Source organism: Phalacrocorax carbo, chromosome 5 (assembly GCF_963921805.1).
Source record: "Phalacrocorax carbo chromosome 5, bPhaCar2.1, whole genome shotgun sequence".
Classification (NCBI taxonomy): Eukaryota; Metazoa; Chordata; class Aves; order Suliformes; family Phalacrocoracidae; genus Phalacrocorax; species Phalacrocorax carbo.
Window position 1 is genome coordinate 42,123,647 of NC_087517.1, and position 23,319 is coordinate 42,146,965.

General features: G+C 41.2%; 1 protein-coding gene across 3 annotated transcripts in view; it reads right to left on the bottom strand.

Annotated features, from left to right (window-relative positions):
* AGAP1 (ArfGAP with GTPase domain, ankyrin repeat and PH domain 1) overlaps window positions 1-23,319 on the bottom strand; it is a 240,221-nt gene that overhangs the window by 125,528 nt on the left and 91,374 nt on the right. For all 3 annotated transcript variants that reach the window (XM_064452169.1, XM_064452170.1, XM_064452168.1), the window contains one exon: window positions 9,340-9,508. In XM_064452169.1, coding sequence (XP_064308239.1) covers window positions 9,340-9,508 — 169 coding nt within the window. The remainder of the gene's footprint in view (window positions 1-9,339; window positions 9,509-23,319) is intronic.

A 23,319-nucleotide genomic window follows, 5' to 3' on the forward strand; every position in this document is an offset into this window, starting at 1 on the left:
TTAAACCTGAGATCTTCACCAAGGGCTTCTGCTCAGGATCCCAGACTATTTATTCTGCTGGGATCAAAGTATGCTTTCCTTTCCCAGCAGGCATATTACTATTTTTTCAGTAGTTTTAACAAATAACAGTAATAAATAAGTCATGCTTCGCTTCCTGGGCAAGTCCTTATAGAGGTTACCTGCTTGTTAAGGGACTGCTTCTTTAAGAGCCAGAGGTGACTGTTCTACACCGTCAAATGCTCTGCTTCATACTGCTGTTATTTGGTTGCAAATCCTGTTAACAGTTGTGAATTTAACTTTGCAAAAAGTAACAGTGCAAAATCAAACAATTCTGAGGTATTATGCTGCTCGCATGTAAAGTGAAGCATGGGTAAGGGCCTGAGGCAAAAGATGTAAAATGCTTCCTAAACCCTTTGACTGTCTGTGGAATTTATTAATAATGAAATTGGAGAGAGGGTGGGAAGGGTGTGTGGGGGGGTGGGGGTGTGTGTGTGTTTGTGTGTGTGTGTGTGTGTCTTACCTGCATGCTGGCTCTACATCAAAAGCTGGTAAGATTAACCAAACTAAACTTTGGGAGCTTTACATGAGCCTACAAACCTCCCCAAACCCTGCGAGCTGCAACCAGAGCCTCTTTGGGATGGGGAGGGACGACTGCTGGTATTCAAATATCCTCCAGACTCCTAAGAAAACGGAACAAAGAAACTTTATTTTTGAAAAAGAGACAATAGATACAATTGAGAGATGACTTTTTTTTTTAAGCTATTGCCACTGTAACAGCAGCTAAGTGAATGCATGTCTGCAGTGTGAGCAGTTTTGATAAACAGCCTCTGCGGGCCACACAACGGGGATAATGTATCCTTAAGTACTGCCAATGAGCTGCCATTCTGCACAGCCAATTACTTCTGTGCGTCTGTCACTCAAAGGAAAAATGACTGAGCCCATTAGATCAAACCTTTGTCACTGTTCCTAATGCACTCTTAGGCCTCATTAATCTGAGGGAGCAGCAACACAGCCGCCGGTGCCTCATTGCCTCCCCCACAACAGGCCCACGTGAATCTTCTCATCTCTCCCCCAAGTGCACCACGTTAATCAAGCTCTCCTTATTACCCCGGTCCCTGTCACGGCGGAGAGCGCTCTCTCTCTTAAATGCTCTCATTATGGTCCATCTTTAGAGCTGGCTGAGTGGGGAGAGAGAGGGGGAAAAAAAAAAAGCCAGAGAGAAAGAGAAGAGGAAAAAGCAAGTCCGATCACATTAATATTCATGACAATAATTAGTATTCTAGGTCACTGAATATTCATGCTATTAGTTTGGTTTTTTATGGGTTTGCTGGATGTCCTGATTGCTGGAGTGTGGAGGAAAACAGCATGGTTGGGACTTTAGATGTCAACGGCAGTTCAATACTCAAAACACATTTGTGAATTTTTTTTCCCTTTTGGTAAATCAGCTTCAACCCTCCTGATGGCTTTAATATTTTAAAATCACTGGGGGAAAAAGAACGAGCAATTCTGCAAAGGTCTTAACATCCAACTGGTTAGTATTACAACGTGTAGCTGTCAAAAACTCGGTGAGATTGCAGCGGGTGGACAAGATAGATCTGTGATTTTATTCAGGATATGGCGCAATGGAGGCATGAAAATCAACCACAGTGAAACGGGCACAGGCTGAGCAGCACCGACTGCATCTTGTCCAGCATCTACAGTCATCCGCCTGAAGCTTCATGACACATTTCTACCCTTTATCTACCCAATCGTATTAGAGATGGGCACCCATTTGCCCACCTCGAGAAAGAATCGCAAAATAGTTCATTGTTTCCTTCCTTGCCTAAAGAGAAAATCTAAGTAAACTCATTTTTTTCCAATATTTAACAAATGCAGTGTCTTTATCAAATATTTATTTAATTAACACTAAATATTTGCCCTGTTCCTTTTTTCCAAATATTACGGAATATAGTGTAATAGCAGTGAAAGTTTATTTCTCTCTACTTCTGGAAAGGGCAAATCCTATTCTAAAGGAACTGGAGAAGATGACCTTGAGGGATCCCCCTCTAGTGGGATGAAAGGGAAATCTGTGATGCACTTAAAACTGGGCTTTTTCTTCCTTCAAAACGAGCAAACTGACAACTTCTTTCATTCGCTACAGCTGTATATCACTGAACTAACAGCAAAGCCAACCAGATGGAAAATTGACTTGGGTGTTTAATGACAAAAGTAAGCCACAAACTTGCATTTGTGATCTGTGGCAAAACCGTAAAACTTACGCTCAACTTGAAGCATGGAAAACGTTTTTCACATTAAGTCATTTCACGTACCACATTAGACTACAAAATTAGTAGCAAACAACTACTAACTACCAACCTCTGGCCTCGTGGGAACTCCGCCAGATAAAACATGGCACTGTCGAGTCACACGCTGCTCCAGTACACAACCTTAGTCAGCTGCAAGTAAGGACTTCAGAGCAGATTCAAGCACTGAGAACTCAGTTCTGCACATATTTGTGAAGGCATCCAAGACCTATAGGCTTTGGAGCAATTGCCTATGCTCTTGGCTTGATACACATTTTTATTTATTGTCAGCCTGATCGTGACATCTGAATCCTCACGCTAACCTCCAATTGAAAAAAGATTATTACACGATCTAAAAAAATACCTATGAATTCAGTGTACTTCAGATCAAAACTTGAATTCACAATGTATCACAACATAGGAGTGATCCAACCCACAGTTTTACATCGTGCTTCCCCTCCTACATATGGCATGCAACACTTAGAGGGTACCAGCTCCCTCCTGACTCAGCAACTATTAATTCAGATATTGTGGAAGATGGCTACCCAATGTGACAGGTAGGGCTGTAAATATAAGTTGAACTTAAAAGGAAAAAAAAAGGCAGTGGTTAAAGAACAGAATTATTAGACAGGTATTAGAATCTAAAGACACCGTGTCAGAAATCTCACTCTGAAGGTATACTGGTCTCATAGAAACACCAATTCTCTACCTTTTTAAAAAGAAAATTCTGGAAGGCAATCCATTCCAACTCAGCCTGATTCCAAGCACTTCAGTGTAAAATAAGATCACTTAATGACCACTGCATTGATTTGATAGATTATCACAATTATTAACAGATAGAAAACTCACATTTGTAAAAATGTGAAGATGCTGTTCTTATAACATGTCTGAAGTGTCACATACAGTTAGCAGATAACAACCTTTAGCATACTTAATGATGGCTATGTAGCTAACACATTTTAGGATACTTCACATACTGTACAGTCACTATTGTAAGTAAATTTAATAGCACCAAATTATTTAAATGAAGTGTTAATCAGGAAACAATTTATCTCTACACCATAAGCTATTTTTAGATGTGAACTTTCTACATCAGTGGCTCTTGCTGCAGCTCAGGCTTTGGGTTGTTTGTAGAGGACAAGAAATAAATGACTCCTGGGAGAGATTTCAGGAACAAGTTCACCTTCAGGTCACCAGATCAAATCCAACCCAACTTGGGAGTAATTGAAACCCAGACCCACTCCTGTTCCAAAGTCAGCAAGAACTGAGTCAGCTTCTAAATGGCAGAGAGACTTGGCCAGTGGCCGATTTACAGGACTGCTGGCCCTTATGACATTGCTGCAGTATGCTGCCAACTATTAGACCAAGGTGGAACCGAGCAAGTCCGCAAGTTACCCTTTTCTGAAGTACTTCCAGCTGAGATGCATCAACAGAATGATGCTCACTGCCATGTAAATTTAATTTAAGTTACTTAAGCATCATTCAACAACTTTGATTTAAGATACCACAAAGGTAATATAACTTTACATTAAAGGGAGCAAACTTCCATTTTCCCCAACTCAGAGATTCCTACTAAGTAAGCATCCAAGTGTGAGCACCTTTCATAAAGCCACAGTTAAAAATCTGTTATTTAAAACCTTAATTTAACAAAACCAAAACATCCCCCCACCCCTCTGTATTGCCCAGGAGAAGCAACAACACAGAATCCCAATTCTTACAGGATAAACCCCAGATTGTCTCTCCAAGAACCCAAGAAAGCCCAGAGACCAGCTTTTCACTTTTAAAGTGTCATGGCAAAACTTCTAGGGAGAGAAAAATCAACCTTTTTCCAGGCAAGGTGTCTGGCCTTGCAACAGCAGAAACATCCTTACCTTCCACTCATTTGTCTGTTTTCTGACAAAGTACAGAAAATACTCCTTTTTCCCACTGCTGTTTCATTTCACTGGTTACTGTCCTACCATGACTACCCACATCAAGGTTAAGAGCTTTTTCCCAGCTCCTGTGCCCACGTGTAAACCCAGTAGGAAAGAGTATCTTGGTCTTTTTTTTTTTCTTCATAAATTCTCATATATGTCTTCACTTCTTTTAAATCTCTGAAACGGAGATCTCTCAATTAGATCTCTCAATTAGATCTCTCAAGGAGGACTAGAACTTGGCTTTTTTTGTTAAGATGATTATTTCCCAGAGATATCCACTCCCAGATGTTGCGATGCAAACATATTTAGAGATCAGGATAGCTGTCACAGAGATGATCATTACATGTCTGCATTTATCAAATGGTCTTTAAAATCAGAAAAACAATCTTGTTCAGACAAGAAGTGCCACAAAGAGCGACTAAATTCAATGTGCTAGGAACAACATGCTTTTAAACTTTTCCTTCTGCATGTGACATCTATGTCAATTAGATCTACCAGACAGAAATTTCGCTTACTGCTTGGCTCTTATAAATCGTATTACCAAATAACTGAGTATATCCCTCTTGAATTCACATAATCTCCCTGATTACCCTAATTCCTTCTATTCTTCTCATAACAATGCTATAGGAAGCACCTTGGGAAAGACCTTCACTGGGCTTAAACTTGTAGGAGAGATACTGAATGTGTTTGATGCAAGCGATCACTTAGGTCCAAGAAGGCTTTAGAGAGGGAAGGTGATGAGAAGAAGGAAAAGTTCAAGATGCCCTGTTGCCTCTCAGACCATGGTGGGGATTAGACGAGAAGCTGAATGAAGTTTTGAGCTCTCTTATGGACAGAGTGTTATGTCTTCTAGCAGCAAGCACTGCCTCGCAGAGACACAAGGTACTGATGATCATCCCTTCAGAAATCAAGTGGGAGCTAGGAGAGAAAAGTTATCCCCAAAGTGTCTTCTGTGAAATGACTGCTCCTACTCCCTGACTCAAGCTATCCCAAGTCTGCCCACATGCTATTCGTGACACCTACACCGAAAGGTACCAATCTCTGAGACAGCGTTCCCATGACCGGTGTCTTACAACCCACTAGTTGACAGGCAAGAGGTTTTGCCTTTGCCTCCCTTATCAGCACAGCTGATGCACTGGCAGCTACCCAAGATACAAGAAATTCCACTAAGAGACAGAGAAAACTATCTGTTGGGTGCTTGTTAAAGAATGAATTTAAAACATGTCAGCTATAGGTAATCAAATGGACATCTAATACATATATTTATTGGCAAAGGGGGCACTGAAATCCATACTTAAGGGGCTGCTTCTGAACAGTGTTTAATAACTGACCATTGATGCCTTCAAATGAAGGCATCAATTAAGGCAAGCACTACTTGACTGTTTCAACAATAAAAATGCATTTACTTTTTTGTTTTTGATGTTTGAATGAAAATAAGTTTGGACATTTCTAGGAACACAAGTTAGTGGAAAATAGCTAATCTCATCTGAGAAAGGCTTTTAGTGGGCCTGTGCTATCCCCATGTATAAGCAAAGACAATGAATTCTATTTCCAGGGACAATTTTAAACGTAAAATTTTAAAATTGAGCAGTGGTATTCTTTTAGTATCTTAGCTTTTTCACTAAACTGTACACAACTGTGTAACAGCAGAAGGAAAATTAAGTCTGTTCCTGACCACGTCAAACAATTAATTGAAATGCTGTCCTCACTTCTAAGCTTGGAGAATATTACTCCAGGTACCAAGTCTGCACTTGCAAGCACAGAAGGACAGAAAACATCACTGTTTTGGGGAAGAGGTAACATGTGAAGCAGTGAGAATCTAGTGTATTTGCATGTCTAAAGATAAAAACAGCAAGTGCTGATTCTTTCTGTGCTTGGTCCAAACCTCGTCCGTACAGCAGGTTCATATACAGAAACCTCCCAATGGAAAAAACAGTAAAGGACAATTTCAGCCCTGCAATCAATTTTAAAGCATTGCTCAAGATGAAGACAATGTTTTGCCAGCACTAACAACTGAGAGAAAGCCCTGAGACAGCACCACAGACCGTAAGGGATAATTTGCAAATGTTTTTAGTTGCATGACAGACACTGCAGAGATACCAGAAGTCCTCCCGGTGCTCCAGAAGCTGAGCACTGAGGACCTACAGGTCTCCCACCCAATAGAAGCTGTGACCCCCCTACATAAAAAACACTGTCAATATGACACATGAAAGTTCAGACTAACAAGCCAGGCACATCTTGTGACAGGATCTTTTTTACAATACTAATACTCCCTAATATTTTAAAATAATTCTCTGCAATGCAGCTCTTCAGTCTTACCCGAACACAAGAGCATTGAAAGTGACACACAGACTGATGCACTGCTGAGCTGATGACAGTTATTTCCCAGATCCAGTCTGTCCTTCTACAATTTTTTTAAAATTTTTATTTCTTTTTTTTTTTTTTTAAGTAGTACTTTACTGATTAGCAATTCCTTCTTTTGTTTGTTTTTAACTGAGTAACCACCACTTGGATCAACCAGCTTTCTAAAAAAGCTCCCTTGTCCTCCTGCTGCTGCTCATTCTGTCCAGTAGTGCAATAACCAGACAGACCTCAAAATGTGGCCTTTAAGTAAGAAAGATTCAATGAAAGCAGCTTCTTCAGAAGAAACAAATGCTATAAAGAAAAAGCCCAAAGGAGCACCATGCCTGGTAATGCACTGAGTGTACCAACCTGAATTTCAGAATCAATGGCTGCAAGGGAAAAATACTACAGGAGGTCTCAAACTACTCACCACAAATGCAGCTGAACTAACGAAATAAACCTTACAGAGACGTGCGTGTCTTCACTCACCCTCCTCTCACACCAAAACCTTAGATGTCCCCCTTCTATATCCTCTGACACCCAAAGTGGGCACGAGAGAGCAGGCAGCGAGGTATGAACAGGCTGGCTGGCTGCCATGTAGAGTGTAAAGCTGTTCAAGTCCGGCCTGTCTTCACCTGCTCCCCCAGCAAGTTATAAAGATGCTTTGTAACTGTTATGCTTTCAGCCAGCTACAGGGGTAACACAATTAAGGCACCAATGTTTGCTTTATCTAGAGGACAAGCTCCATGCAAAGAGAAGCAGTTCAAGAACTTGCTTAAAATTAAAGAAGGATCAGTGTAGCATCTCAGCTGTGTGAGAGGGGAAATGAAGGTGTTCAACTAGATAATGATAGAGAAGTCAGGTTTAACTTCCCTTGGACACAACTCTTTCATACGTTAGGAGGGCATTAATTATTTTAAGACTTAGCCACAGTAGATCTCTTCAGCTGGGGTAACCAGACATCAACAACAGAAAAGTCTTTAAGTATTTCTAAGCACGATGATAAAGAAGCCAAGAGAGAGGACAGAAGCTCCAACTATTACCAGCATGTTATTTGAAAAACACTATCTAAAAGCATAGCTGTTTTCAAGAATTTGCACTTTCTAGCATAATTAACTCTTCTCTTTTAAAGCAATTACTGTGCAGTAAAACCTCAGGCTAGCCAGGATACACACACAGTGGCTACCACTACTGCCAGAGAGAGCTGTCTACCGTACAGTTTCATATAAATAAAGCATTATATGTGTAGAGTCCTGAAACAAGATGAATATTGCACATTTCATTAAAGTCTTGTACAAGCTGTTTCCCTCCAACCTGGCAATTTAAGGCATATGCCATAACATGCAAATTCCATGATAAAAGCTCTATATTAGTATGTATCTCTGAATGTTTTCTGAAATGTACTACTACTCTGAAGCAATCAAGTAATTCTTGCCTGTGCTCAAGTGTCTTAAAAGCAGAAATCTCTTACTTAAATGTCTTACCGCTGGTTTATTGACCCAGTCCAGCACTTTTCTTCCCTAAATTATGGAAAATGTTGAAAAACAACACCCACCCACCCCCAAGTCATCTAAATTAAATAGTAAAATGGAAAAAAACAAACTAACCATGAATAATTTTCCCCTATGAACTCTTCCAGTGACAATGCCAGCCCTGTGCCTCTTGAGGGGTAGGTTACAACTTGAAAAAGAGTCTGAGGAAATCACGGCTTCAGACATTTCAGGTCCCCAGCCAAAGTAATATAACATGCCACGCAAGATCTCCTGGGATGTCTGCTCAGTGGCACCACTGTAAAGCCACAAGGATTCCTTCCCCCCCACCTTTTTAAACATTCATCTCAACAAGCAGCATCTACAGTTGGAAGGAAAATCCTTCTCCCTCTTCCCCCACTATAAAGGAACACACATCGCAAAAACACAGGGAATTGCATCTTGACTTGAAGCACAAGATAACTATTATTATCCAAGAGAAGACACTTGAATAGCAGAGTGATTGAGTTCCTTCCTGCGGTTGCTCATTCTACCTGTGTAGTGCGTATTTCACGGGGACAAAAGTATATTTGGATGGTTTTGTTGCATATGCTGGAGGTGTCTACGTTAATCATAAATGCAAAAGGCACTCAGCACTTCATGGACGTCATCCCAAACATGCTGACTAAACTTCCATACCAACACTATACCATTGTGAGTTTTGTATAAGCTGTGCTTCTTACAGGATAAATTGTCTTAAAAATTGCATTAAGGAAAAACATTTAAAATCCACTTAGCTGTATGGACAAGTACTTCAGCGAACAATAAACTGCTTTGTTCAGAGCTCACAAAGAGCTATAAACTACTTCCATAAATGAAACAAAACAGCTTTCTACAGAAGAATCTTGCTGTTGGGAAGTCCAAAATTATGCACCCTTCTAAAGGTGGAAAGAAATTCTGGGGATCCCACCAGGAAGCCACAAAAAGCCCTTTCAAAAAATCTCCTGTTTTTTCAAAGTATTAGACTTAAAGGATCAGTCATAAGGCAGCACCAATTCTTCACAAATGTTGATTTCTGTGACATTATGGAGGGTTTTAGCAAGTATAAGGTAGCAAGTATAAAAAGATGGATGTTGAAGGTTACTCAGGACTTCGAATCTCTCATGGACGACAGATTAGCAGTCAGGGCTTAAAAAGCTACACATCAGTGGTTATTTGGATTTGTAAATTATTATTAGATATCATCCCCACCTGAGTAGTACCTGACCATTGGCTACGGGCACCTGGAAATGCAGTTCCCTTTTTTCCTCTAGCACAGTATTCTCTTACCTGAATTTGGTGAGATGTGTAAACTGCTCATGTCCTTGGAGAGGCCATTTGTTTTGGGACTCGAAATGGGTGCACAAGCTGACGTAGCTCGGGGCGGCCTCTTCCCAGGGACTTTCACAGTGGTTCTGAGCAAGTCGATTTCTTTCCCGTGAACGTTCTGCATATAGTCCTAGTAAGAGGAGAGGAAAAGAAAATCCAAATCCCAATATTAAACAGGTACTTCTGTAAGCAACAGAACTCATGAAACCTGGATTCACAAGACTTTTGTCCTACAACATCTGCCAGCTCACACCACACGGTGTTCCCCTTCCTTCCATTTTCTTGATAAGCCCTTCCACACTTCTCACTACAAATGCTCCCCAAAAAATCTTCAGCTTTCTAATACATCCTCAACTTACAACGTGTCCGATTCTGAGCCACACGTATGAGTTCCCCAGCTAGCTGGTCCCAAAGACAAGGCTGACTGTCCATCACGAGCATGCTTACTTGTGGCTCCTCTCTGCCAACGTTTTATGCAACTTTCTCCCTCAAACTTGGCCAAAATTGGTTGGCAGGCACAAAAATTATGAAAGGGCACTCACTGACCAGTAAGTTTCTGCAATTACAATGTTGGTTCCTTAGAACATGATCCTTCCTCCACACAAACACAAAAAATCATAGCAGGGAAAAAATTATGCAAATTGTGTCTGATTAGAGTAAACACTAAAAGCTAGAAGCCAGAAGTGGAAAAGGCTTTTCCTAATTCTTGTTTGGAAAGCCCACAAAGAGGAAATAAGCACACAAATCCAGTCAGCTGTGGAAAGACAGCCATCAGCTGACTGGAGCCAAGCTGCTGCTTCCCAAGAAATCCATGAGAAAGTTCTTCAAATGGTAAATAGCTTCTGGAAAAACAGGCTCTTGAGATTTTGCTTTCCAGCTTCAAAGGCATTCCCTAAATTATTCATGGGCTGCTTCAGATGAAAACAGAAAAGCAAATGGACATGGGTGTCTTTATCAGCGGGCAAGTGACAATTCATTAAAGTGAAACAGCCACTGAGGCTGCAGTCCTGGGGTACACCAGAAGAGGTATTTTCAGTAGAAATCTTATGGGAAGTCATGCAAGACGGGTCGCACAGCAACATCTGGGTATAAGCACCCCATGAGGAAAACAGCAATTTGAACTAAAGATTGGGAAAAGAACTGGGTGTAAGCTCTTGAGTTAAGCTGGAAACCAAGGGAATGGTATTCTTGAGCAATCTTCTATGCTGGGGCCAAAAATCTAACTTTTTTTTCAGGCAGAACTTGAGCAACTTACACAGAGGCCTGGGTGACGCTGTGGGCATCTGCACGAGCAAAGACTTGCCAGCAAAGACATAACTCCCAGTTGTCCAAGCGGCCAGATTACAAGGTGTTGTATGAAAGACTACGAGTATTTATTAGGTTGGTTCCAAACCTGCAGTATACCACCACAGCATCAATTTTACAAGTAAATACCTGCATGGACTAAAAGCATGCCTGATGTCTACTTCACTGCTGCCACAATACAGGGAGCAACTAGCTCCCTCATAAGAATCCTTCTGCCTTTGACAGTTTTTACAATACCAATTATATATTCCGCTCAAAAGACACCAAAAAATGTACTACTAGACTAGCGTTCATTTCTTCACAGCTAACAATCTGCGATAAAACCCCAAAACTAAGCCATCACACCAGCTTTTTCTCCTTCAGCTGTTTGAGAATTATTAACAGTAAAAAGGGGGGTTCTGAACAATTTGTGGTGAGAGGACACAAAGCTCTGCTGCCAAAAGAAACAAAGGCAATCCATTAATAAAAATTAATTCACTAGGTGTTAGTTAGAAATGAACAAAATGGTTTCAACCATAAATTATCAAGTTGGCGTAACTTTCTTGTTCAGTGTCAGTTCTTCACAAATTAAAATACAATAAGCAGAACATAATTGAGCATTTATTGCTTATGTGCTCTAAAATGAGGCTTAATCAGATAGCGACTAAACCTCAGCATGTACTCTTTTTAATAGACATGTTTTATTTAATGTACAACCACTACTGTATGCCATTTAAATTTGTGAAGGAAGTGTTTATTCCAAATTCTTCAGATGAGTAGCATGTACAATTTCCCTGCTACCTTGCCAACTTGTGAGATGCGACAGGGCATTATTAAAGCTCTTTTAATTGAGAATAAACCAGACTTAGGTGAGCTATAAACCATTCGAGAGAGTAAGTGAATGTTGGCAAACAGGAAATAAATGTGCTGTAGCCGTACCGTTATTATACGAAAGTGCCCAAACACAACAGATGCCACATAGGTATTAATGTCAGCTTAAATATTTATAGGGATATATCAAATGTAAATAATAAAGACTCTTTCATTGTGTGCAAGATGCACAGTGATAATCTCTGCATTTCCCCGAGGAGGAGAGGCAAGCACCAAGTTTCCAGTCGGCAGAGCATCCGCCCCCATGCACGCGCCTTCAGATCTGCGCTTGGGGAATAAAAGTTAAAACTACAAACTAATGTTGCGGCTTCAGAAGCGCAATGGAGGATTTGATCGGATTAGAACAGATGAGGGTCTTGCTGTCATCTGGAATATGCTGTGTTAAAGAGAAGACAGCAAGCCTGATTTTGATATGCAAATGTTACAGATATAACTCCCCTAGATGTTAGTTGTAGAAAATGCTGATCCGAGAAAAAAGGGGAAAAAACCCTTTAACAAGGCATGAGGGTAATTCAAAGCCAAGTACTTTTAAACAGCACTTAACAAGTCCCTAGAGCCCACTCAACAGCGGGCCACCCCAGAAGTGCCATCTTCTGCCCCTCAACAGCTTGAAAAAGTAGTAATTGCAAATCCATTTGCATTTTTCTTCTAAACTTGCCCACGTTCATCATTCAGCAATGCGGGGGGGGAAAAAAAAAAGCAAGCAGCAAAGGAAAGGGAACCCTCCCCCAAATGTGCGGATAACAGGAGAAGCCAGTGCCCCAGTCGCCTGCACCCCTGCGCTTGCACCTTCGCCATCGCTTGTTTTTTACATTTCGCTCCTAATTATGTTGCATCTATTGCCATACACTTAATTAGCTGCATTAATGTGATTTCTTTTCACATAGTCAAGCAATTAAGAGCTATGATTGAGTTTCATTCAATTAGCCTCAACAAACATGCTAATTGATGTCCCAGATGCAAATGAGGTGCAATGAGAGAAACCTGCTAGCAATTGAGAGTTGTGGCAGGGAGACCCACAGCTCTCAGCTTGCTGACAGCAGCACAGCTTAACATGGCTCCCACTGTCTGCAGAGCTGCCTTCAGAGTCTGGGGAGGAGACAAGCCATTAGTGCCTCAGTTGTCCCAAATAGATCCCTACAGGAACAACGGGCAGAGCTGAACCAAATCAACATCGTCTCCAATTCTCAGGGCAACGGCTGGTATGAGCTGGAGAAGAGCATAACATTATCCTGCAGCCAGGTAGGCATTACAGACCCTGCAAACGCCACGGTTTCTTCAGCTGAGGACTATAAAAGTTCTCCATCTAATCTCCAAGCTCGTGAAATACTACGCAGGTAATGGCCTGTAGTTATCAGTAACGGGCAACTTAATCTTAGTCAGCTGTGGGGCAATGCTGCCTCTTCAAGTTAAGGCTAGAATGCATCAATCAATCAATAATCCCTAAAAATACGCTCGCTATATTGATTCTCATTGCTTTTCATCCTGAGGTTACCGTTAGCAGTTTGCTCAAATATAGTGCTGCCAAGGTGTTAATTTGACTACTCAAGGCCATTGACCATTATCTGGGGGACTAAATAAACTGTTAAAATATCAGCAAAAATTGTAAAAGCTACATTGACTGAAGATGACACAAAACATTATTTGACAGCACCACAAAATGAATTGCCTTGAGTAAGAAAGAAACGATGTGCCATGACACAGAATAATGTAAAGTAAAATTACTTTAGTTCTGCTCTTAATACAGCTCTCCATTTACAACAGTGGAAATTAATTTAACCAATTAACTGAACAGAAGCCTTTCAGACATGCAAATTGAGCAAAGGGGTATGATGTTGTTTTCTAAACAGACCTACTGAAAAGAAACAGTGCTATTTTGGGGGACCTCTTTTGTTTTCAAATGCCAATGGTGCATACAAATGCCACTTGCTGCCATACATCACAATGGCTTCTTACTGCCCTCAAAGCCAGAGAAGACACTCCACCAGGGGCACCACAAGCTGAACCCAGGCTTACATGATGCGTCCAGCTAGCTGCCTACTTTCTCACAGCTGAGAAGACTGAAGACAACAGGCAAACATCTCTTCTTCCACAGCCACACTTATTGCTGTTGCTGCTTGCTTGGCCCCCTTTTCAGGGGAGGAAGGGCATACGGATGACATTGAGGGAAAGGCAGAAGAAAGTGCTGGTTACTGCTTCCATGAAGCTTGCTTCCACTCAAACTCAAACCACCCAAGCCTACCATAGATATCTCAAATACTCCACTGAAGGACCAGAGAGCATGCAGCAGTATGGTTCCTCCCTGGAATGATGCTTAAGTTAAAGATGTGGCTCATGTTAGGTATGTAACACTGTGGCTATCAATCAAAAACATTATGAAGTTTGAGGATTTTCAAGTGTATCCAATAAAAGAGATGGTCGTCCTTGTCACACATGCACAAAACAATGCCTTCCTACTACCTAGGTTGTATTTCAAAAACACAGTGTTTCATTATCAGTACAGTAAGCAAGAAATATGTATGAATGCTGAGTTATTAAATATAATATTTATCAGTTAGTACCATGAGAGCTAAATTCCCCATACTTTTCTGTATAGCTGACTGCATGCAAATGCTTCAGTCCTTAACGTAGGTATTTTCCTTTGGATTTGCACAATTGCAAAATATTTTCCAAGGTGATGGAAAACAACCCCATGAAGAATGAGCTGAACGATTTTACTCAGCCAGGTTTCTGCTGCACCAAAGCACCTGAGGGGGCAGGTTCTGGCAGCCTGCTGCCCAGGCAAGTTTAGTTCTGCTCCGGCAGCAATAGAAGACAGACTTGGACTCTTTCTGATTGAACTGCTTTGGACTGTGCTTCTGCCCTGTGATTGCAGTGAAAAGGCTAATGCTGCAACCTAGTCTTGGCCAAGAAACCTCACCAAGAAGACAGAAGGATCAAGCTGTAGAAGATAACAGTTAGGGTCTCCTGTGGCTGGGTTCAGTTGGGCTGTAGACAGAGCTCCGTTGCACAGAAATCCCCTTCCCTGAAGTTACATTTTCTTACATCATGGCACTCAGTGAATGGGACTCAAAGCTCACATCAAAACCCCTCATCTCAGGATAGCCATGTGTCGTAACATTAACATATATTAAAAAAACCCAATAATCTCTCTCCTAGGAAGCCTCACCACATGTTTCTTCCACCATGTACCTGTCCCACTGCCTCCCTTTTCCAATGTACAACATACCAAACAAGACAGACTCTCAGAGAACAATGCCTTTCCATATCTTTAATGCTACACAGGTACAAATGTCATACCTTCTCTTATTTTGAGCTATTAAAATCTCTTAGAAGCAGCCTGTTTTTCCAACACTAGGAACTGGCTCAGGCCCAGGAACCTTCCCAGATCTGTCCCTGGTTTACACTGAGCTTCCAAAAAAACCATCTTCATTTCATGTTAGTTTTTCCCCACCATTCAATTGCACAAAACACTCCGAAGGCTTAGCTTACTGAGGTTGAGACAGTGTTTCCTGATCTGAGGTGAAATAAAAATTATTATGGAAAAGAAAGTTTATGGTTGCACCTCTGGATGACATTTTAAAGACCGTGGGTGGCATATTCTTTGAAACACAATTCGATTTCGTGAGCTGACCTATTGGACCTACAAAACCTATTGTTCGTCCTCAGCAACAACTGCTTCTGAATAACAAAACCCAATCCCCTTCCCCCCAAACCAGACCAAAACCCCCAAACACCCGGCAGACCAGTAAATGGATGGAGCCTTGACTTTTGTGCCTGTACGTGGCAGTCAGACATTTTTATTGCAAAACGCCGTCTGGAAAAGATGCAAAACAAAATTGCTAAACTGCAAAAAGAAGAAAAGGCGGGGGGGGGGGGAGAGAAAAAAACAAAAGGCCCCCTTTCCTTTGCTTATTGAGTTCAAAGGCATAACATGCAGCACCCTGCAGCAAATGGGAAGCTACACTAATTTTAAAGCCATAAAACGCTATAAAGTGCCCTGCGGGGCAGGACTACACTGAAGCTAGTTGCACCTAAATAAGACATGGTTCATTTACTTCGCAGCTTAGCCTAATGTAATCATCAGCGGATTTCTAGCCTAGAGTTGTAACAGGCAAATAGCCGATACTGCGGAGGCGACACTCCCAGCCATTGAGGGGCCTCGGCTAGATTGCTGTTGATTAGAAAATTTTTCAGTTTTGACAAGCACTTAATGAACATAAATCGCTCCTTGATTGGTTTCCATTTGGGGCCACAGGCACACCTAAGAAGAAACAAAAGTCTCCAACTCCTCTTCCCCCCACCTCTTCCCGGGAAGTACCTCAGCAACAAACCTACCATCAGGTTATGAGCCACAGTGGAATATATTCATCAAATGTTCCTGTTAAATTAGCCATCCTCCCCTCTCGCATATAAATACGGGCATAATATCATTCGGCTTCATAATATATAGTTAATCTTAAGAAAAGCAATGAAATGTTATTTTCTGAGGAGAACATAGGAACGAAAATGTGTTCTGGAAAACACTGATCACCCTAAAGTACTCTGCCCTGACAAAAGGAAGGTCATCTTGAATCTGTTTTATTCACATCGGGAATCAAGAACATTACATTTCAGTAATAAAAAGCATTGACTATATCTATACTATGGTGTTAATCAGTTTGATCAGTGTTGCCGGGGCGGGGGAGGAAGCTAGGGCAACACTTTCAGCACAAAAGCAGTTTCATAAAATATTGGCTTTTTGTAAATGGATCACTCATTTTCATAAAATTTTAAGAAAATTCATCTGTCTGCACTTCACTTCTCATTCAGACTTTGTAACAAGAACTGCTGTAAAAGACAAATCAGAGTTTCACCATCCTGAGTAATTTATGAAGCATTTATATCCACAGCAGTTAGCTCTGCTGGACAGGAAGCTCGAATTTTATAAAACCCTGTGATTAATTAATAGCTTGGCTTTTGCCATTTAAATTGCAACTCATTCTGATACCAAAAAGTTTCCCTGTCTTTCTGAAGAGAGAGTAGACACGACACTGAAACATACGTTTTCAGCTCCTTACTACATACTACAAGTTTGCACAGCTCTGCAACAGCAGTTTTGTGTTTGCTACAATATCCTACACTAACGACATGATACATCTTGTCATGCCCTCCGAAATGAATGGACTTGAAACTAAAAATGCTTCACATTTGCCTTGTTTGCGCATTTGGTGACCTATGAGTATCTGTAACAAGTCATGGAAGTGATTGTAAGAAGTTACAGTGAATAATCAGTCTCTTTCCTTCCCATTGACTGGGATTACATATTTAAGGAGTATTTCACAGGGTGGCTTTGCTGATCATCAGTAACTACAGCCCGATTTTTCACTGAGCAGAGCAGGTGCAATAGCACTTTCAGGAGAGATCATTTCTAGTTTGAAAAGCTACAAAACCAGGGGGGTGGAAAATAATTTGCCTTGACAGCTACCCCAAATGATATGTCTCACTTAAGGAATGCAAACACATTTGAGCTTCTATTTTCCCCAACCATTTTTAAGTTTTTCTCTCAAACTGATCTTCACTCCATTACATCTTTAACATAATAAAGATGTTTTCCAGGAAGCTGTAAAGGAAACGAGTGATGTCTACAGCTATACCACTTTATGAAAGCCTCTTTTGCTTTTAAAATATCGTAGGGTATATGGTTTATGTTTGGTATCTTTATCAAAAAATGTTACAGCACCATGAATCACACTTATTTTTCCCATAAAGGTTGGTTATCCTCTAGCTGTCACTAGAAGCAATGTAAATTCATTGAATTCATTCAGTGAAACGTGCTAGAATTAAGAAAGGAAAGCTCTGGGAAATTTAAGTCAATAACGTTAAAAAGGAGAATGCTGCTTCAAACATTGCTTTGATGCAAAGGCTTCTAGAGAGTGCCAGTTGTGATGAGTGGAAAAAAATACACCATCAACTCAACTGTAATAAGCAATTACTACACACATATTTTGTAACTGTTCCTGTAATTCATTTTTCCTATCTTAACCAATGTTTTAGGCATATTAACGGATGCAATAACTATAATAAAAACTTACACACGCTTCAGACAGATTTATCTTCATCACCAGTCAAACTCTGTTCTCATTTTTGCGTCGTAGGATTTGCTTTGATCACTACTCTTTCAGGAGGTAGACCTACATCTTATGTGAAAAGCTACATATGCATATCCTTTTGTCAGTTCAAATATGTATTTACCAAAGCCTGATTTGATGATTAGTTGTTCATAGGAAAGGCCAGCTAGAAGGGCTTCAATATCCAGCTTTACGTTCCTTTGAAGCAAAAACGGGGGGGACGACACACAGACCAAAAGGACGTACATGATGGTATTTTAGAAATATATAAAGAGCATGAATATTTCTATTAAAGCAACACAAACAACATACTTCGAATCTATTAAACAGCCTCGGGTAATACAACCCTGAAAGTAAGGCTGAGCCGAAACGATGTCTGTAGGCGGTTATTCATAACCATGAAGGCAAGCGCTGCTCCCATGGCTAAAGCAACACCCCGCTCCACTGCCAGACAACCCTGATGCCGACAGGCCATGCTCAAAGATGCCCCACAGACCTGCTAGCATGGTGTTCTCTTAAAAATAAGGAGAGTCGGAATACTTCATTTGCAAGCACGCTTTCCCTTTTCAAATTACTCAGGAAAAATCATAAGAACTGATAATGGTCAAAAATTTCAACTGTAGCTCTAAGAAAAATGTTGCATATTATGGGGCCTGGGAAGTGCATGAATCTGCAACACTTCCAGATACCAACATAGAGGACATTTTCAATATTTCTCACCAAGCCTGCTTTTCCTGGAGGAAATGGCCAAGCAAAGAAAACAGAAAACTGAAAGCCCAGTCCCCCACCCCAAGTCTCAAAGAATTTTACAGGCCCGTGAAATGAGCCTGTTTTGCATCATCTTCTGAGAAGATGAGTCTGTATAATATATTGTTGAAGCTCTTGCACAAAGTTTAGCCTAGTGTTGGATACGACTCCTTACCAGGCTGAAGTGTTGCTTTTTTTAAAAAATACATTCAGTTTATTTGACGGTAGCAACTTTGCTAATGCTCCCTTTGAGCCAGCTCCTGTAGGCTGCTCACCCAGTCAACACTATTTTTAAGGAAGACTTTTGAAACTGGCTACTGTCAGATGAACTGAGCAGACCAGGTGAATCCACACACTTCTCAATGAGATAAAGGATAGGTTTCCCCCCCTCAATAAGTACACACCTCAGAGCAGGTTATTGAACTAGGTCAGTGAGGACTGGAGCAAGGTTCAAGAATGGCGTTACTGCAATAAAGACCTCAGCAAGCAAAAATCAACCTTGCTGTGTAGGTACATGGGATTTACATACCACACATGTTCTAAGTGGTCTTTTACATGATGGGCATTGCATCTTCCTTCTCTTGTATTTAAGAAGTTGTTCTTCCCCCACAAGGTGTCACAGTGCCGTGCTTTTATTTGAAAGCAAATCTAGAACAGATTAAATATAAAAGGGGGAAAAAAACCCACCCTTCCCTAAAAAAAAAAAAAAAGCAGCTGTTTTCAGGGTTTGGTTTTTTTTTTTTCCCTTTCATAAATCAGGGGCAGTGATGACGATGGGGATACAAGAACAGAAAATGGACATCCATAGCTAAAGCTTTGTTATCTACTGACCTGCAGCATGATGACAATACTCTGGAAGACAGACAGTGGTGAAACATCATCAGCTATTCTTCGGGATAAGGCTTTGATAAAGAAGCAGCATGTAACGCTGCCCAGCAGGTATCCTGGTGAATACATTTCAGGAGCCCCTGCACGTGGCATTCTGCCATTAAAAGCCAAGAGATGCCTAGACAAATTCCCCCAGGTCCCTTTGGGGAAGCTGACACCGAATTTGTCAGCCAGAATTTTAGTCATCCACTCAACGGCTATACTCCAGAAGTGTAAGATGAATAGGTAGCTATGGTGAACTTTGAAGCCTGCAGGTCAAAGTTCTCTCTCATTATCCCCACCACTTTCTATCGGCATAGCTCCTCAGCATCCCAAGGGACGGGAAGGTTTGAGGCTCTTGGAAAAAACCTGACATGACTAAGTCAGAAAACAGTAGGGTGCTTATGTACATATATTTTTCTTTCCCCATTTTTCTCCCCCCCCACTTTCTTGAAAAGGAGGAATACGAATTTAGCTATTGTGTCAAACGTCAACCTGGTGGCATTAGTAGTTACTCATTTAGCTGGCACAATACAGCAGTCATTTCAACATGCTGTCTTGCCAAACAGGCCTGACCATTCCAGGGACACCTCCTCTGTAAGAAAGGTACTAATTTGATTTTTCACTCCCCACCCCAAAACCTTTCATTTTGTAGCCAATCCTTTCAAGGAGGACGACAGTACCGATTTCTGCAATACGGACACATTCTCTACATTAAAAACATTGTCTTCATGCCTGAGCTGCCACTGAACACATCTGACAGAGACAACTGATTCACTTCTGGCCCAATCTCAAGCAATATTTAATACAGTGCTCACTATCAGCCATTAAATATTATAATAGGTTCTTCCAACGCAGGTGTTATGTTCTGACTCATACCACAGTCTGGAAAGATCGAATTATCTTCTAAACTTACTTCTTCTCCCACCACTAGAGGCCAGCCCACCTTTCACTTCACAGAATTAGAACTGCAAAATTTTATATAACCGAAATGACCTGCATACTTGAGATAACCCAAATCTAAATAACAGGTCAGATTAGTGCTGAGCTTTTTACGAGTTGAGGAAACTGACTTTAGATGGTCAACATAAGTTCTTTTCTGCAATGCTATTTAATGGGAAGGTTGGCAGGAATGAGGTCCTTATCTTTCAAAATCATGTACTAAATTATCCCAAACAGCAATGCAAGCACAGTATTAAGAATTCATCAGTTTCTTTGGCTTGCTGTGAAAAAAGCAACGAGCACTTACAGATAAACAAAATCCAGCAAAAACAAACCAGAAACACATTATCAGAGTCCCGTTTGGGGGAAAACCCATTCACTTGGCAACACCCAAGAGGAAATTCTGACTTTCCTGCCTACAAAATTCTATACAAACTGTACTGGGAGTGCAATTGACTTTGAGTATCTGGTCCTGCCTCTCCTTCCCACTGTGATTTGCACAGGGCAGAGGAGATGCTACTCACATACTACTGCCTGATAGACGACAAATGCTCTGCAGGTTTAACAATAGTTAAATGACAATAAATAGTCCATTGATAGTATGGAAACATACTGCAGAAGTAGTGACTCTTTGAAGGCTAAAGACAATAGAAATGAGGCATTAAACCAGCATAATTTACAATACAAATCATGTCATAGAAAGACTTTAACATGAATGAGCAGGACCCTAGATACTCCTGGAGAGTAAATTCAGTGAAGGTGTCTCAAGAAGCCCCTGAATGAATATGATATTTTCCCCAGTAGCTTCTTGTCAGCAAGGAGCTGAGCATGGTCCCTCACCACTACCTACCCACATATAGCCAAGGGAAAAGCAGTATGTTACAAACCTTTCTGATCTGCACAAGGAGGTCTGAGCAAATGGAAATACAGAGCTGTATACCTTTTTCTTGGGGTGGGGGGACACGGTGGGGGATAGAGGGAAACAATTACAGGCTAGTAATTACTTCTTCTTTAAATGGATTCTCTCTAATCTCCAATGGATTTACCTCTAATCTCAAAGTAATTACCTCTAATCTCAATGGATTCTCACTCTGGGGGAGAATAAGCAGCTCCAGGGAAGCCTGCAGAGTAGTAGTACTCTATTGTCTGCAAGAGGCAATGAAAAACTAACATGTGCACAGCAACCGCCCGGAACAATAGAGCACTTCTACAAAGTGAGGAAGGGACTTTGGCGCAGACAATGGCAGCTTGCCTCCTCCCTGCCTGATGACCCAGAGTTGGCCAACACATGCCGGAGCTCCATGGAGGCTGCCTCAAAGGTATGCAGTATCCTGGGTTCACTTCTGTGAGCAATACCAATATTCAACTCAGGTATTTTGGGACTACTTCACAACAGAATTCCACAAATTTAAAGGCACTACGAGTGGCCAAAGAGGACAGACAGACTTGTACAGTTTCACAAAAAACAACAGTGAAAACCTTGCTCCAGAACACAAGGGCTGAGGGACAAGGTTTCTGATGGAAAGCAGCCATACCTTGAAGCTAGCTGTCATATAACTTATTAAAAAATTTTAAAGAGAGATGGACGTAACATCAGAAACTACAGCAAAGTGTTATTATGGCAGGATCTGAGACTGAGAGATCTAGTGTCAAGCCTGAGAAAGCACTAATATACAGCAGACAGGAAACACTAAGTTGGTACAAGGCACCTGTGTGGCCATGCTCCTCAGACATCACCCATCTAAAGCAGAAGTTTCCTGCCCGTATCACCTGTAGGTCTATAAGCCCCAGAGTATATCCACAGACATGGATCTGAACGAAAACTTGATTTTCACTCATTAATGAAAAATTAGCTCAAAATGACATCAATGGGTTTAGAAACAACTGGCCCTAAAAACGTTACAACTGGTCACCCTCTGATTTTTGTATGTGGTATGATGATAAAGTATAAGACCAGATATAATTCTAAAGATCTTGGTGAGGGTCACAGAGCAAGTGAAGGAGCTGGAAAATCCATAGGAGTTTCAACATCTGGAGTCTCCACATTGGCTCTGTCTTTTGAACTGCTCTGGCATGAAAAAAACCACACCTTTCCTCCTGCTGGCATGGCCAGGGCAGATGGCGTGGGCTAGTTCTGAGTCAGATCATTGTGCTCCTTCCACCCCCAAAACTATACCTAGGAATTACACTATACACACCGAGAGGGACAGACAGGATCCCTGACCAGAGATGATAGACACCTTAAGATGAAAAAGTTTTATGGCACATATTTTAATAGCTATGCCATTTTCAAAAGGCTGCTCAGAATTACTTTTGAATAGATCATACCCACTGCACACTGACAAGCACCAGAAACTTTTGTCACTCTTTACTACATCTAGGACGCTTTTTATTATAAAATGCTTCTGTTTTTTAATCCTGGGATCGACAAGTCCATAAAAGCATCAGCATAAAATAAAAGCTTAAACTGTTTCAGCTGCCTCTTGGCATGCAAGTGAACCCCAGTTCCAGGGGATTAAAAGGATCCTGACTGTACCGTTTCTTTCTAGTAGGTGTAGTGCTGTGTTTTGGATTTAGGATGAGAATGATGTTGATCACACTCTGATGTTTTCATTGCTGAGCAGTCAAGGTCTTTTCTGCCCCTCACCCCACCCACCAGTGAGCAGGCTGGGGGTGTACAAGGAGTCAGGAGGCGACACAGCCGGGACAGCTGACCCCAACTGATGCAAGGGATATTCCATACCATATATTATGTCATGCTCAGTATATAAACTAGGGGAAAAGCTGTCCGGGGGTCCTCACTGGGCATCAGTCAGTGGGTGGTGAGCAATTGCATTGTGCATCACTTGTTTTGTATATTCTTTTACCATTATTATTATTTTCCCTTCCTTTTCTGTCATATTAAATTGTCTTTATCTTAACCCATAAGTTTTACCTTTGGTTTTTTTTCAATTCTCTCTCCCATGCCACTGCAGGGGAGTGAGCAAATGGCTGTGTGGTGTTTAGCTGCCTGCTGGGTTAAACCACAACACTGCACTCAGACTTGCACCAGGGAATTTTATTTCATAGTATGCCTTTTTGAGAGGGAAGAGAATGAATA